The sequence below is a fragment of the Macrobrachium rosenbergii genome, chromosome 3 (genome assembly GCF_040412425.1).
Source record: "Macrobrachium rosenbergii isolate ZJJX-2024 chromosome 3, ASM4041242v1, whole genome shotgun sequence".
Classification (NCBI taxonomy): domain Eukaryota; kingdom Metazoa; phylum Arthropoda; class Malacostraca; order Decapoda; family Palaemonidae; genus Macrobrachium; species Macrobrachium rosenbergii.
In genome coordinates, this window is record NC_089743.1 from 17,958,466 (window position 1) to 17,976,540 (window position 18,075).

Genomic DNA, 18,075 nt, shown 5'->3' on the forward strand with positions numbered 1-18,075 from the left:
TGTAACTCGGCCGAACATCTCAAAAATTCTTTCGTCATGTTGTCGTAATGTTTGCATCGTTTTACATTAGTCGTTACATAAACTTTTATATATGAAAATGTGTGCAATTTCATGTAGAATACAACAGAAAATAGCTCATGGTTGTAGCTTTTATCAGTTTTGAAATGTTTTCACATAAATCACGATAACTGCCAAAATTTCAACCTTCGGTCAACTTTAACTCGACCGAAATGGTAAAAAAACGCAATTGTAAGCTAAAACTCTTACATTCTAGTAATATTCAATCAATTAGCTTCATTTTTCAACAGACGGGAAGTCTCTAGCACAATATTTCGATTTATGGTGAATTTTTTAAAAAAATTTTCCTTACGTCTGCTCGGTAACTCGGCCAACATCTCAAAAATTCTTTCATCTCGTTATGTCGTAATATTTGCACCGTTTTATATTAGTCGTTACATAAAGTTTTATATATGAAAATGTGTGCAATTTCATGTACAATACAACAAAAATAACTCATGGTTGTAGCTTTTACCAGTTTTGAAATATTTCTATATAAATCAAGATAAATAGAAAAATTCGACTTTCAGTCAACTTTAACTCGACCGAAATGGTCGAAAACTGCAATTGTAAGCTAAAAACTTACAGTCTAGTAATATTCAATCAATTAGCTTCATTTTTCAACAAACAGGAAGTCTCTAGCACAATATTTCGATTTATGGTGAATTTTTGAAAAAACATTTTTTTACGTCCATGCGCTACTTAATTCATGCATCATTTTGTGATAATATTTTCTCTGTGTTGCTTTGATCGTTTTAAAATTTGTTATATACCAAAATCATCGCAATTTAGTGTACAATACAACTAAAAAAAAATTAAGTCATTAGCTTTAACTGTTTTGCTTACAGCGCGATTTGTATACAATTATATACGAGTTTTTTTTCGCTGTCATATATTCCAATATTTATATATGATAATGATATTTTTTTTCATTTCTGATGGTTGCATACTAAACTTCAGGCAATGACAAAAAAATGAGCCAAAAATGAACTCTTAATCTTAAAAACTAAGCGTGCTGTGATTTTTTGAAAAAACTTTTTTTCCGCTTCAGCGCTAACTCACCGAACGCCGCCGGCATACGGGAGATGTTTTTGTAAATAGGGCTTTGGCGTTAAAGGGTTAATAGCATAATACCTGTAAATTAGTTAAAAGGTGGAATAGAAAAATTTTTTAAGTGTATTTGGATGAATTTGCTATATTTTACACTACCTCAGACCTGCTACACACCCAGCATATTTTAAACATTTCTGCTTGGAAATGACCAGGAGTTGTCCATTTTTCATCAGTAAAAAAAGGAGCCATATTTTATATATATTAGATTGAAAAACAATTATGATATTAAACAAAGAAAATGTGATAAAATTTGCAAACAGAAGACCATTGAAGATGCAGTTCATAAAAATGTGGTGCTCTGAAACTTTTTTTGAAGATAATAAAATCACATTTTCTACAGAATGTCAAGTCTTAGGGTTTCCAGACAAAATTTTTCACCAAGAGCATGCGTTCAGAGTTTGTAATAAAGATTTTCATACTGAATAACGAAAATGGTATTACTTGCTCCATGCTCTGAGAGATATCACACTGAAATGAAGCACCAGTAAAAGCTACATAAATTAGGATTTGGATAATTACCTACAAATCATTTGCACATTTTATCACTCTACTATAATAAAACATTATAATAACATAATAGTACAGTGTAATATTGTAACTAATGAAAATTTCAAAGAATTGAAGTATGAATATAAAAGGAAGAAAATTAGTTACACAATTAGCAGGACACTGCTCGCGTCACTAGTGCCGATAACATGCAGCGAAAGGGTAAACCCATAAAGGATGGGATTGGGGTGAAGGGTGCACACATGAACTTTTTAGAAATCTTGAGTGTGAAAAGCATATGATAAATAAATGGGTGAAAATAGAAAACTCAAAAAGAACTGTATAGACTTTGGCTGTATGGGCAGTCCCAGGGTGACTGCGGGGGTTCTGTTCCTTGCCGAGCGCTGCTAACCGAAAATCGGTGACAGTAACACTGATATCCCGCTTAACAGCACCGTTAACTGGATATCGGCGCTGCTGACCAGAGATCGGCACCGCTAACCAGAGATTGGTGCCAAAAATCCAGTTAACAGCGTCACTAGACAAGCGCTGTAAAACCGGATCACTGTTAACTGATGCCAACGGTAAGCAGGGACTGCCTGTACCCCACATTTCTGATGCAATTGGAGCTACAATGGAGAGAGAGAGAGATGTTGCAGGCAGAGACTGGGTGGGATAGGCTGATGAAATTGAACTTTTCTTCTTTCAACTCATGTCTGTGTAGGTGGATCCATTTTATATGGAATAAGGGTGCTTATTATTATTTGATTATCATGGAAGAAAGGAAATTGTAGAAAACCAGAAAAGCAAATTTCATTTTGTTTTTTGTCTAGCTTATTTCTGTACAAAATATGTTTTTGGAATTTAAAAAAAAATTACTTTTGGGTAATTTTTTCCTTGCCTGTAATATAAATATCTTGGGGTATCGTTTTGAACCCTAAATAAATTTGGTTTAGCGTATGAGTAGAATCATGAAAGATGGGAAATGAAAGATTCCAGTTATTTATTACAGCAGTGCTATTGATATTTGCCGTTGTCAGTTGAAGAGTAAGGTAAATGTATCTTTCATAACATAGCCAACCATTCAGGAGTTTCATTGGCAGGCAAAATGGCCATATGTGTAAATCTCTATTTTATGATCTGTTATACATAACGATAAACACGTGAAAAATATCTTGGTTAAAACTTATAAACTAAATGTTTCAGTATGCCAATTATTTGGGATGAATCTTACCTACTGTTGAAGATAGCTTACATCTCCATGCTGGTGAGTGAGTCAGCATTCAAACAAAAATCCGAATGGCTACCCAGAAGGCTGTCTAGTACACCTGTTCTCCACCAGGTGTTTTGAATGTTTTAGCTCATCAGAATTCTCCTTGCCGCCGTTGTGAACTGTATAGGCGCTTGTTGGTATTTCATGGCTGTTTGCTGCTATAATGGTACTGTACATTTATTTATCCTAGGATGCCTTCTGCTGGATCAAGGCTAAGAACTTCAGGTTCTGTATAAATGATTACAGGTAGTGTTTGAGTTACGATAACTTGCCTTGTGATAATTTGATTATGGATGGGGTTAGCGTACCGATACAATAATATTTTTAAATTTCGCTCTTGATGGGCGAAGGCAGCAGCGAGAGAGACCAAATTACAATAAACTAACTTCTTTTCCTCCATCTCTTTATCCCATCTTCTGGTTAAATACAGTAGCTCACCGAGATAATGGATTAAAGTGTCTGAGCCTACCCCACTGTAAAAGAAACTCCAATATATCATTATATATGTATGTGACTGCACTTTTTGCCATAAAGTATGGGTATATATATATATATATTTATACCCTGTACCCCTTAAACTATAGTAAAATGCTTATAACTGCTTATTTTAACAGTTCACTGCCTAATGTAATGTTCAAACAAAAATATACCTTAAATCATCAAACTAAAACAATTTATCAGTTCAAACAAAAATACACCCCAAACCATCATCCCAGAACACCCGAAGTCATCTTAGATTACCGTCCTAAAACTGATACTCTTAAGTATATACACCTCTAGAGCGCTTATAACAATGATTTACTAATTTTAAAATATTAATATTAATGTAAACACAGCAAAATATCTATAAAATGCTTACTAAGTACAGATGAAATAAATCTTGATACAAATTAAATAAATGTCTTAAAGAAGTGTGACAGCTAATCAAGTTAGTCATTTTTTCTCATAGTATTGAAGTCGTTCCGTTTTCTTTTTAGCTATAAAGTATATTTATATAAACAAACAGTACCCATAAAGTAAGATGAAAGCCTTGTTATTAATTTGATAAGTGTCACCGATGGCATATCTTGGTTGGCCGCATCCCATGTCACCACTCCTTCACCGGGGTAACACATCCTACCTCTTTCAAGGATGGTGTGCTACTGAATTCAGAGGTGAAATGCTCTTCCCTTCTATACAAATTGTAGGAACATCAGTTGGCAACACTGTGAGCTAAATTAGCAGTAAATGTCAATTTTTTTTATTGGGTAAAGACAGTCTGACAAGGGGACAACAATCTCCACCTCCTGCTACGCTTCTGGCATTCATAGGTAAACAACTGATTTCTTTTTGTTCGATCCCATTTTCCCCCCATAATGAGCGATCTGAAGCGAAAGAAAAATCTTTTGCCTGAAGAGATCTTTTCACTACTCATTGCAGAGAATGATGATGACTATGATACTATGATGAAAGGAAATAACAGTGCCTTTTCCATAATCAGCACAAAAATCTCTCTCTCTCTCTCTCTCTCTCTCTCTCTCTCTCTCTCTCTCTCTCTCTCTCTCTCTCTCTCTCTCTCTCTCTCTCTCATATCCACGAACTTCTTTTTGTTCAGGGTAAGGGAAACCCAGTGGAGTTCCCTTTCCTTTTCATTCACCCAAAGGTGTGAAATTTAGTGTTCAGGATAAGGAAAACCCTGTGGAGTTTTTTTTTAGAAGTTGCTTCTGTAGGAGGGACACCATAACTGAGAGTTGACTATTTTATTCTTAAACCTATGTCTATGTTTTGTTTTTTTCCCCTGCCTTGTAGCACAAAGCAACAAATTTTGACAAGTGTCATTACACTGACTTACAATACACCATAAAATGGTCAACACTATACCTGGTAAACCTTGCAGAAAGACCATCAAAGATTCCTATTAGATTTATTCCTGGTCAGAAACTAAGTCATAGCAGAAAGATTGCTTCACTCAGTGAGACAAACAAATGATATTCATTCTGTTGAAGTACAATGTTTTTTGGTGATTGAGGATTCAGGAAGGGCAAACTACCTACAGAGTGGTCTTTACATCTGCAAGCCTGACAGTCGCTGTGGAATTAGAGGAGCTCCCAGTGGCGAGTTATTATGCATATGAACAGGAACAACCAGTCTACTACTACTCTGAGGTCCCTCTGGCTTGACTGGTGGATCCATTTCTTCAGGTTTGGCTTGATTCAGGTCCTTTAATCTAAGGAAAATATTGGACAAATTTTGGCTACAAGAATTGCACATTGACTCTCATAGAGCCCTGTTAGCTCTCTCAGTAAATGTCTCTCGTATTTTTCCATTAAGGAGAAATTAACTCAAACTACCGAATTCCATGTGGTTCCACTAACTTTTGCATCTCACACTTAACCGCTTGGAGATGCTCAGCTGTCTCCTCCCAATAAGGTGATTTTCAAAGGTATTATGGGTTCTATCCTTAAGTGGAAAACAACCATGGCCTTGTATCAGAAGCAGCAGGGGAATTTTCAAACCTGTACCCCTGTAGACATCAAAGTTTCTCTGGTTTTTTTAAAATAAGTAAACCCCCGTATTTGTGGGCGATGCGTACCACACCCCCCACTAATAGCTAAAACCAGCGAATACTTAGAACTCTTCTAAAAACACTTAGAACTGCCTATTTTGATAGTTCAAACACAATAAAAAACTAAGAATGCTTATACAGGTATTATCCTACTTATGGTGGGGTTAGATTCAAGTAAAACCATTGTTTGTAGGAAAAAACGTAAGAAATACCAAATTTTATCTCGAATATAGCCTAGCCTACACTAGGGTATTCGGTACCTTGTATGCATATATGGTAGCCTAGCCTACACTATAAAGTATACTCTATACATACACGGTATTGTAATTATTAATATCAGCTAATTCTGGAGGTTCATGGAAAGTGACTTGTGATAATTCAGTACAAAGAGAAATTGAATAACAAACAAGAATTAGCTAAGCCTACACTATGGTATATCGTATACATATACGTAGCGTAGCTTACATTATACTGTAGTCTATATTCACATATTGTATTATACAAACATTATACTGTACTCTATATTCACATATTGTATTGTACAAACGTCAACATAACAAATATGCATCTTTTCCATGAATATTTTAAAATCTTGTGCCTTAATTCACTGTATCCAATAATATTGTATATATTCTTATATTGCTTTTGCATTATAAATTGCGATCATAGCGACCAGTGTTTTGGTTTGGAAATTGGTTACACGGTGTTTATTTCACCATATTTAACTCAGTTCAGAATGCTTTTCTTGCTTCTAGTTAATGAAAATGAATCTCTAGATACCTTCTTTATTTGGGGCAAGGCTATTTTTCATTATACGAAGTGTTTTTGAGTCGAAATGTAATTCAAATACGTCTTGTTGTGAAATTAATTTAGCTATATTTTTCGATAACAGATAACGATAGCCATTTGGGGCTGTATCATAATATAAGTTTTACATATTTATCGTTTATCGGCATAAAAATAGCAGTAATGTGTTCTTTCATGCCCAGTAGTTTTGATTAAAATACTTTCTCTCCAATTTTAATTATGGTTAAGTTTCATCCATGTTGCCGATGCATGATAATTTATAGTCATTAGCAGCTTGAACATTGTTTTCTCAGCTTCAGCTACAACTTGCAGCTTAAATTTAGCATTATGTTTCCTTGCGAATCTTGTATCCATACTGAATAAGGGTATAATGTAAAAATATATCAGTCCTATTCTACTTAACGACATTTGTACTATAACCTACGGTAATTGTGTATTACCGTACGATGGTTGATGTACAGTCATACCTTGAAATTACGCGAGGTTAGGTTCTGGAGCCCCTCGTGCAAGGTGAATTTTCGCGTAAGTTTGCCATGGTCTTTAAAAATGCTAATAAATGTTTATTTCCAAAGTTTAAGCACTAAATATGACCCTAATCATGTCCCAAAGTATTAAGCTAACTTTTAAATGAACTAAAGTTAGTGTAATTTTATTTAAAATTAGCTTATTACCCTTAAAAAAGGAATACAGTAAATGGTTGACATAAAAATTGAGTATTGCACAGTTTCATAATAGCGCATTTACAGTAGGTGCGTACGTATACTAATGTTATCCCTAATTCATGGGATGCTGTTTTCTTTGTCACTTAGAGTAAAAGCCGTTTTCTTTGCGTCACTAGGCAAAACGTCATATCAGTCAACAAAAGTACAATTCCATAAAAAATCAAAAACATGTACATAATGTTCGTAGAACGTAGTACAGTACAGGTAAAATTCAATCAATTTAAAATTATATACTGTACAGGTAATGACGTACAGAGAAATAATAAGTTGTAAAAGTATGTTTGAGTGCTAACTACGAATGAGAGAGAGAGAGAGAGAGAGAGAGAGAGAGAGAGAGAGAGAGAGAGAGAGAGAGAGAGATACTGTAATAGAGTAACTGTACTGCTTTTGTATCGTATTTATGTGCAAATGTATAAATACAAATTTTCCATTCTGATTTTACACCTAAAAACACAAAATCTTAAAAATTAAACACACTTTCTACAGGGGTATCATCTTTGAAAAATGCAGTGTCTAAGGGTATCACATCTTGTAAAAGTACACCAACTGAACGTGCTGTAATTACATGCACATACAAATTGCACCAGCACTTTTCTCCGAGGTGAACAGAGTAATTTTCAAAGAATGACACTTATACAACTCTTAGTTACATCTCTGATATTACATTAACGAATTCATTTTATCAAATGAGCGCGACTGAACAACCTCATCTCAAGGTCATGTAAAGTCCTTGTGACAAAGACTTTGCAAATGGACATAATACTTGTATGATATTTATGTACAGAAATAAAAATATAAATTTTCCATATCAATTTTACAGTTAAAAGCATGAAAAATTTTAAATTTACTTCAAACATTAAACAAGCATTTTATGCAGGGGTATCATCTTTGAAAAGTGCAGTAACTTTGCAAATGGGTATCACATCTTGTAAAAGTACACTAAGTGAATGAGCTGAAATTACCTTTGCATCATATTTATGCATGTACAAAAATAAAAATAATACATTTTCGATACAGATTTTACACATGAAAGCATGAAATGCATTTTTCATAGAGATTTTACACATGAAAGCATGAAATGCATTTTTCATAGAGATTTTGCACATTAAAACATGAAATCATTTTTCATACAGATTTTACACATAAAAGCATGAAATGCATTTTTCATACAGATTTCACACATAAAAGAATGAAATGCATTTTTCATACAGATTTATACATAAAAGCATGAAAACTTTTAAATTACTTCAAAAATTAAACACCCACTTCTGCAGGGTTTCTCGAGAATTTCGTGTGTCTGTGAAAAAATCGCATATGCCCATTAGTTAGGTTCCAGTGAAAAGTTCATGTGTGTGTGAATTCGCGCAACTTGAATCGTGTAAGATCGAAGTATTACTGTACAAGCAAAACAGCTGTTGTTATCCTATTCGGTGAAGCAAAACAACAGTTTTTTGGTCGGTTGTTTATGGCTGTACACATTTATACAAGAGTATAACTTTACTAACAATACTTTTATTATTCTCTTTTACTTTTTTAACTAGAAGATGGGATAAAGAGTTGGAGGAAAAGAAGCTGGTCTATTGTAATTTGGTCTCTCTCGCTGCCTGATTGTATGCTGCTGCCTGCGCCCACTCGAAATTTAAAAATATTTTATAAATATTGTCATGTCGGTATCAGTTGCTTACCCAATTGCAAAATCGAATTGTCGTAAGGTGAATTATCGTAACTCGAGCACTACCTGAATATTTTCATAATTTTATCACAAAAAGTGCATTTAGTCACGAAAATGAGATGAAAATACAGTAATTAGTGAATATTTTTCAGTGAAAAATACCGCGAATGGGCAGATTTTTAGCGAATAATGTATTTATATGTTCCATAGAGAAATCCGCGAATCGTGAGACCGCGAATATGGTTGTTTTACTGGAAGTAGTAAGGTTTTTTCACTGTCTACTCTCAAGGTTATCATTCCATGCTTTCCCTCAGTATTGTTTCATGTGCAATTAGATCTGGCTAGTGATCAGCAGCTCAATGTGTTGAGATCAGTTGAGATTGAAACCCCTACAAAACAGTATCAATCTCTCTCTGGAATTTAGACGCAGGCCTAAATTTTATCTGCAGATCTTTTTTGGTTTCTGGAATGAGTTCCATTGACTTATTTATTATGAAACACTTTTATTGAGCACTATCTGCAGTTAAAATAGTAAATTTATTGCAAGCTCTCTCCTTAAGGCTATTGTAAAGGGAATGCTATTATCTTTTTGCCTTAGAACTGAGAATGATGTTGAGGCTAAGGCTAAGTTTTTCAGAAAACTTTAAGAATTCCAATTTAATCTGTATGCTGGGGAAGACAAGGAAGCACTTCTCTTGTCCTGTTGGGGCAATTAAAACTTATTTACTTAGGTTAATCCTGGAAGAGATAAAGTTTAACATTTTGTTTTGTGATTTTAGAAAACCTACAACATCTTTGTCAAAGGTTAAGCCTGGAATAGGCAAAGTTGACCTTTTCTTTTGTAGTTTTAGAAAACCCAGAACATCTTTGTCAAAAGTTAAGCCTGGAGGAGGCAGAGTTAACCTTTTGGTTTGTGGTTTTTGAAAACCTAAAATGTCTTTGTCAAAGGCTAATCCTGGAAGAGACAAAGTTAACCATTTGTTTTGTGGTGTTAGAAGCTTTGAACATCTTTTCTTTCAAAGAACATGAGGTTCTCAATAACGTATTTGATTAGGCTAGTGCATAAGAACTAGTTCCATACCTTTTACCTTTATTGAAGGTTTCATTCAGAATGTGAGAACTGTTGCAACTTCATTTAGTTTTATGACAATTTGTTGCTTGAGGATGGGATTAATACGACACAGTAGAAGTGCAATTTGGTTTTTGCTGCTCACTACCTTAAGAATGCAGAATTGTGACTTTTTCTGAACTGAAGAAAGAGCAATTTTCTGGGCTCTTTGTTTTAAATCCTGGGTTTTAATATTTTGGAGAGCATGAAGCATATTTTAAAGGAGCATACCCGTATATCATAAAGGTATTTATTTTTAGTGACTCCCCTTATAGAACTTTTGGACCCAGGCACAGGGGTCCCGTCACACTGCTGCTGTTTCATTCTGGCTGAATTGAAGCAGTTTTGTCTGCAAGGCTGCTGTGCACTGCACACATGTGAGAGCCTTGCTCCCTGAATGGAATCTAACTTCTGGCAGCATTAAGATCCAGAAAGGATTCCATATCAAGTAAAAATTTATTGCATTCTATACAAGAAACCTTTTGCTCAATTGGCTGAGTGGATTTGTCTAGCTGCGCTACCCACCTTCCTCTTCTTAATGTGGGAATCAGCTGTCTTTAACAGTAGGTAAGATTCATCCCAAATAATACAAATTTTCATAATAGAAATTATTATTTGTGTACTTACCTGCTGTTAAAGCAAACCCCATCCAGCCTCCCCAGAACTTAGTGGGCTGTCAAGGAGAACTCTGGCAAGAGCTAAAATATTCGAAATACATCTGGTGGAGAACAGGTGTGCTAGACAGTCATCTGGGCAGCCATTCGATCTTTTGTTTGAATGCTGACTCACCTATTGGTGCAGAGATATAAACTTTAACAGTAGGTAAGTATCTAAATGATAAATTTTTTTATGAAAATGTACGCAGTATTTTGTTAGTTGTCAACAGAGTAGTTGAGGAATTTCATAGAAAATGTGGTCTGTGCACTGCTGTATTATTATTATGATATCATTAGGTGAAACATATTCATAAGGAACAAGTCCACAGGGGCCATTGACTTGAAATTCAAGCCTTCGAAGAATATGGTTTTCATTTGACAGAAGTAACAGAAGGTAACAGGAAATACAAAAAGAAGAGATCAGAAAAGAAAAAAGAAAAATGAATGAACAAATTAAGAAATAAATGATACAAATGTAAATTATAAAACACAAGACTTTCTATAGGGTAGTAATACATTATGTTAACAGCTGCGAAAACAGTTAATCTTAATGCAGTAATGGCAAAATTGAATAAAAATATCTAAGTTAATGTTTCGCATTTTCTGTTGCTTTTTCTAACTACTGTACACAAAGTACAGTATGTTTTTATAAATGATGTAAAATTATAATGAAAGTGATGAGGAAATCAAAAGGAATTCTACTTAGCAATTAAGAAAATTTGTTAGAAAATTATGCATGCAAATGTAAATTGTGAAAACATAGAATGCTAAATTGAAAAATAAAATAGTAAGTATCAAAGAGTGGTTAATATAAAAATTTTAAATGTACACTACAGAATTAAGCTAGAAAAAATCAGTTAAAAACAGGTCAAAGATTGATGCAATGTACCCAGGGTACTTTGCATTTGTAGGGTTGTGTCTCAGGAAATATGCACCCAGTATGTAAACCCATTTTATCTTTTTTAAATTCATTTAGCATTTTTGCTTGCATTGTGTTGTCTGCTAGAAATTGCATAATAACACCACTTGCTAGTGTGATGTCACAGCAGATATATAAAGAAATAAACCAAGTACCTTAGCTTATTACAGACAATATGCTATTTCATTAGTGTCGAAGATTATTACGACTCCACCTCCATACTTATTAAAATAGCTTGGTTCTAAAGACCATCATATCAACCAAAACAAAAATTAGCAGTTTAACTGTTATGTCTTTAACAGTTAACCCTTAAACGCCGAGCCTCTATTTACAAAAATGTCTCCCGTATGCCGGCGGCGTTCGGTGAGTTAGCGCTGAAGCGGAAAAAAAGTTTTTTTCAAAAAATCACAGCACGCTTAGTTTTTAAGATTAAAAGTTCATTTTTGGCTCATTTTTTTTTGTCATTGCTTGAAGTTTAGTATGCAACCATCAGAAATGAAAAAAAATATTATCATATATAAATATTGGAATATATGACAGCGAAAAAAAAACATATAATTGTATACAAATCGCTGTAAGCACAACGGTTAAAGCTAATGAGTTAATTTTTTTAGTTGTATTGTACATTAAATTGCGATGATTTTGGTATATAACAAATTGTAAAACGATCAAATCAACACAGAAAAATATTATCATAAAATGATGCATGAATTAATGTAACGGGACGTAAAAAAATTTTTTTTTTTTTTTCAAAAATTCACCATAAATCGAAATATTGTGCTAGAGACTTCCCGTTTGTTGAAAAATGAAGCTAATTGATTGAATATTACTAGACTGTAAGTGTTTTAGCTTACAATTGCAGTTTTCGACCATTTCGGTCGAGTTAAAGTTGACCGAAAGTCGAATTTTTCTATTTATCGTGATTTATATGAAAATATTTCAAAACTGATAAAAGCTACAACCGTGAGTTATTTTCTGTTGTATTGTACATGAAATTGTGCACATTTTCATATATAAAACTTTATGTAACGACTAATATAAAATGGTGCAAATATTACGACAATGAGACGAAAAGGAATTTCTGAGATGTTCGGCCGAGTTACAGCGCGAGCGTAAGGAAAATGTTTTTTTTTTTTTTTTTTTTTTTTTTTCAAAAATTCACCATAAATCGAAATATTGTGCTAGAGACTTCCAATTTATTGCAAAATGAAGCTAATTGATTGAATATTACTAGAATGTAAGAGTTTTAGCTTACAATTGCGTTTTTACCATTTCGGTCAAGTTAAAGTTGACCAAAGGTTGAAATTTTGGCAGTTATCGTGATTTATGTGAAAATATTTCAAAACTGATAAAAGCTACAACCATGTTGTATTGTACATGAAATTGCGCACATTTTCATATATAAAAGTTTATGTAACGACTAATGTAAAACGATGCAAACATTACGACAACATGACAAAAGAATTTCTGAGATGTTCGGCAGAGTTACAGCGGCGCAGAGCGTAAGGAAAAAGTTTTTTTTTTTCAGAAATTCACCATAAATCGAAATATTGTGCTAGAGACTTCCAGTTTGTTGGAAAATGAAGGTACATGATTAAATATTACTAGAATGTAAGAGTTTTAGCTTACAATTGCGTTTTTACCATTTGATTCGAGTTAAAGTTGACCGAGAAGGTTGAAATTTTGGCAGTTATCGTGATTTATATGAAAATATTTCAAAACTGATAAAAGCTACAACCATGAATTATTTTCTGTTGTATTCTACATGAAATTGCACACATTTCCATATATAAAACTTTATGTAACGACTAATATAAAAGTGCAAACATTATGACAACGTGTGAAAAGAATTTCTGCACGGACGTAAGAAAAAGTTTTTCAAAAATTCACCATGAATCGAAATATTGTGCTAGAGACTTCCAATTGGTTGCAAAATGAAGGTAAATGATTAAATATTACTAGAATGTAAGAGTTTTAGCTTACAATTGCGTTTTTTTACCATTTCGGTCGAGTCAAAGTTGACCGAAGGTTGAAATTTTGGCAGTTATCGTGATTTATGTGAAAATATTTCAAAACTGATAAAAGCTACAACCATGAGTTATTTTCTGTTGTATTGTACATGAAATTGCGCACATTTTCATATATAAAACTTTATGTAACGGCTAATATAGAACAGTGCAAAAATTACGACAAAATGACAAAAGAATTTATGAAATTTTTGGCGAGTTACCGCCGTGCGTAAGAAAAAAGTTTTTTTAAAAATTCACCATAAATCGAAATATTGTGCTAGAGACTTCCAATTTGTTGCAAAATGAAGGTACATGATTGAATATTACTAGAATGTAAGAGTTTTAGCTTACAATTGCGTTTTTTCGACCATTTCGGTTGAGTCAAAGTTGACTGAAGGTTGAAATTTTTTGTAGTCGACATACGGTACGTCCACTTGGCACCCAGCAGACAATTTTAGTTGACGTATGATACGTCCAGTAGGCGTTTAAGGGTTAATCTTATGATTCAATACACGTAGTCATATCTACCTTAAGTCATTTAAAGTTTAGTAATCTTCAGTGTTACGGCAGTTTTTCATCAGTAATAATAAGGAAAAGTAAGTTTGTATTTGTGTACTCAGGTTTTGACTGTCAGCAACATTACAATATTAGCATCAATATTGGTTGCTTATAGGGTACTTAGGATTTTTTTGGTGAATGGTCTTGAGTTATTCTTTATATTAATTTTGAAGGAAAATGTATATTTGTATAAAAAGATTACAAAAAAGGTGGAATAATCGAAAGGTTTTGTATTTCTATGTAACAGCACTATAAATGACTTAATTTGTAGGTTCTTTTTCAAGGTGGTTAATTTGAGATATGTTTTTTTCACTTAAGTCGCATGTTTTGGAACGAGTTACGAATGTTATGGGAGATATACCTGTACTAGTAACCCAACTATGATTATAACCTTTATTCACAGTATAGGTTGTTTTTCATGGTGGTTAATTTGAGATAAGTTTTTCACTCAAGTTGCATGTTTTGGAACAAGTTACGAATGTTATGTGAGGTATATCTGTATTAGTAACCCATCTATGATTATAACCCTTATTCACAGTATCAACAATGGTCTAGGCTTCACATATCTTTTCTTCAGTTTTTAATAGTATTTTATTTTGCATAAAGTTGGTAGACAGCAAGAATGAGTCTTTAATTTGTTAAGTTCTCAGAAATTTTGAAAAGTGCTTTTTCTCAAATTTTCACATTTGTCCACTTATAGTGTTTAAGTACTTCAGTTACCTTTATCATGGAGTGATGTCATCAATTTCTAGATGTGTACATACATAAAGTTTAAGGAGATAATTCAGTCACACCAATATGTTCATTTTTAAATGCAGTTAAAGTTTGAATATCTCTTCAAACCTCTCCTGTTTACAGGATTCTTTTTGGTCATATATATATCCACATTTTAGAATTTATTCCTTCATAAAAATGATATGATTGCCTTTTGAAGAAAACTGAGATTATCTTTTTCGTATAAGGCAAGGAAATATAGTAGGTACATATACTTTACAGTTGTGTCCATGTCAAACTATGGTCAGGAATTTAGTAGGAAAAGGTTGTATAACCCTCAGATTTTGATTTTGAATCTCTACATAAAATTGTGCATATTTGTGGAATATTCAATCTTGTAATTTTTCCTACTTTAGGAGAACGACTCTACGGTAGTGTTGTGACTAACACAGACCAACAAAGAGAAGAAGCAGAAAGTATGGAGTTGCCAACAACCAGTGGACTTCCTTCTAATGTAACAGCCACTTCGTCATCTAATGGCTCATCAGTGTCTGCTGGATGTTCAGGGATAGCCAAACAGTCAGGCATTAACATGTCATCAACGTCGTCATCTACTGGGACTACCGTTATTTCATCAGTTCCAGGGCCATTGCCTACAAGCTCCTCAGGTTCTCAAAGTGGGTTGACTCCTGAAACCAACGGGCCTCGCAGTACAAGTGGTCCTGTGTGTATTAATGGAACAGCAGAGTTATATGGGCCTGGAACAGCTCCGTTAGCAAGTGGTTCAGCTAGTGAGGCAGAAAGTGGAGAGGGAGAAGGAACAACTCCATCTTTAGGAGCCTGTGTCATAACTCAGAACTGCCCTGTTGATCAATCTGCCACCCCTTTAAGTCCACCTGTTGTAAGCATGGCTACACCTCATTACACCACCCTGGAGGAGGAAGATCTTCCAGGTAATTCACATAATCATGTTCCAGGTAATGTATATGCCATTTGTTTCAAAGAACTTCATTTCATGTTTGGTTGAAGGGTTCTAATTTTTTTATTTATTTAGTACAATAATTGGTTTATTGAATATTTCATTTTGTTTTATTCATTGTTGTATTTTTTTACTGTGGAACTCAAAAAATCACATATGTTACAAAAGTTTGTTTCTTTAACTGCAGACAGTTTTTTAATGTGAATTTTATTTATTATTATTTTATGGCCGTATATTCAAATTTTTGTGCTCTTTAATGCTTTTTAATTTTCATGCAGATAAGAGTAAGGGAAACCTAGAACTCACATTTACTGAGTTTAACTAAATAGTACTTTCATTTATTTAGATCTGCAGTGTTCTAGAGATGCAGCATTGTTTTTCTTTCTTTTCAAAATTTTTTTTTATTAATTCTTACTGCATTGTAGTTGTTATTGACAGTCAGAGACTAATTCATTCTTCCAATAGTTCTTATCCATCTGCCTGTCGGCTCATCCGTATGTCTGTCATGTTTACTTGTCACAATGCTGAAATGGATTTCAAGCTTGGTATGAAGGTAGAATATCATGCATAAATATTCATGGAGAGATCGTTCATCTTTACATGCTAGGACTTACAAAACAATGAAATTTTGAGTCCAAGAGCTGTAGATTCTGTACACAACTTTAACCCTGGCCATAACTTTTTAATGGAAATTGAAAAAGAAGAGATTTTCTTGTCATGCATACTCCATTAACTAAACCCTTCATAAAAATAGCCATGCACAAGGGCATTAGTATTTTGCAAATACAGCTTCAAAGGCAAGAATTGTTGAAGTTGTCTACCATTGCCAGAACCAAAATGGTGTCGTCTTCATTTTCAGCAGCTGGAATGTTCTAAGAGAGAATTTGTTTGAGAGTTGCTTGGGGATGTTTATTGCTTATGCAATGCTCTCAGAATTCTTGTTTGTCATAGAGTTGCCAAAATATGTAGTTTGTTATTATAGATGCTAAAACCCCTGTTGGTCTATATTATGTAAAATGCTTTAATTGTGTTTGTCGTCACATGAATCTTGTGTGACTGATGCTCGAATCAAATGTTTATAACCTGATGATCATAGATTATCAGGCTTGCACTGCCATTTGCTCTGGTTATTTTGCTGTTGATGTTTCGCTTTTTCCACTTTGAAATTTTATTTTCCCTGAGTGTATCTAGTACACAGCTACTTATTTTGTCATAATTAAAAGTATTTTATGAATCAGTAATTTTTTATACAAGTGTAAAGATTTTTTTTTCAAATGGCAAACCTAATACTTTACCATTCTAGTGGCTATGTAAATACTAGACACCATGCTTTATAGAAAGGAAAAGATTATTGTCACTGCTCGTAGGCTGGTGCATGCATGTATGGTTCCTCAGGTCTTCCAGAGGCAGGATGTCACTTCTTGTGTCTGTTACCTGTTCAACAGCTATCAGTCTTCCCCAGACTTCTTTTTTTTTAATGTTTGATGTTTATTGATATTTTATACTTATCACTCCAGTAGTTGTTCATTCCAGTGCTAAGCTTTGGGTCAAGATTGTTATTAAAGATAGAGCTTCTGTATATGTAGGGAATTTAAATAGAAATGGCATTTTTTTTGTCAGAAGTAAAAAATAAAGCAAATAACACTGGAAAGTATACAATAAGATATACTTAATGTGAATGCCCAATTTTCAGTTGACAGCAAATGCTCAATAGTAAACAAAAATCCCTAAAAACTAACAATGTCTTTATCATTTTGAGTTGGTTTTGGATATAATTTATGAAGATTTTATGGAGGCCCTTAGCATCTTGTGCCATTTGAGCTGACAGTGGTGATGATGATAGTGATAAGAACCATTTAGGACAGCACAGTGATAGTTTGGAATTGTAACTCTGTGGCCTGTTTAAACTTTATGAATAAGAATGCTACTGGAAGATATGTTTGCAAGTGGTTTGGATAAACCCTATATAACTAAGGAACAGTGTTATTGGAAGATATACAGTAACCCCTTAATTATTCACACACCCCTACCGGCACTAAATCTTATAATGCACCTTTCTCAATGTGACTGTGTATATTAATCACACTAAATGGCAAAAGTTTGAATTGCAAAAGGAATTTCAAACTCTTTGGACATATGGGAGAGACAAAAATAGTGAGAATAATATTTTACAGTACATTCATTTTTTGTTTTACTGTATGATTGTTGTGTCTCAGTCATTATTCTATGGTGCATTGTACGCTGTACACTACTGTACATGCAGTTGGATAATATAATTATATACTTTATATACTGTGTATACTGTGTTATATACCCAATGAAGCTTAGAACTTTGTTGTCACTTATAAAATTTATAGATCTCCTCCCCCCACTAAATGAAAGTGCTAAAGGGGATGCTGTTTTCATTGGTCTTACAGACTTGCAGCATTCGTTTTGACTGTAGAGAGAATGGTTGAA

General features: G+C 33.7%; 1 protein-coding gene across 1 annotated transcript in view; it reads left to right on the forward strand.

Annotated features, from left to right (window-relative positions):
* The window catches only part of Bruce (BIR repeat containing ubiquitin-conjugating enzyme), a 361,218-nt gene that overhangs the window by 150,273 nt on the left and 192,870 nt on the right, over window positions 1-18,075 (forward strand). The window contains 1 exon segment of the mRNA XM_067128151.1: window positions 15,056-15,616. Coding sequence (XP_066984252.1) covers window positions 15,056-15,616 — 561 coding nt within the window.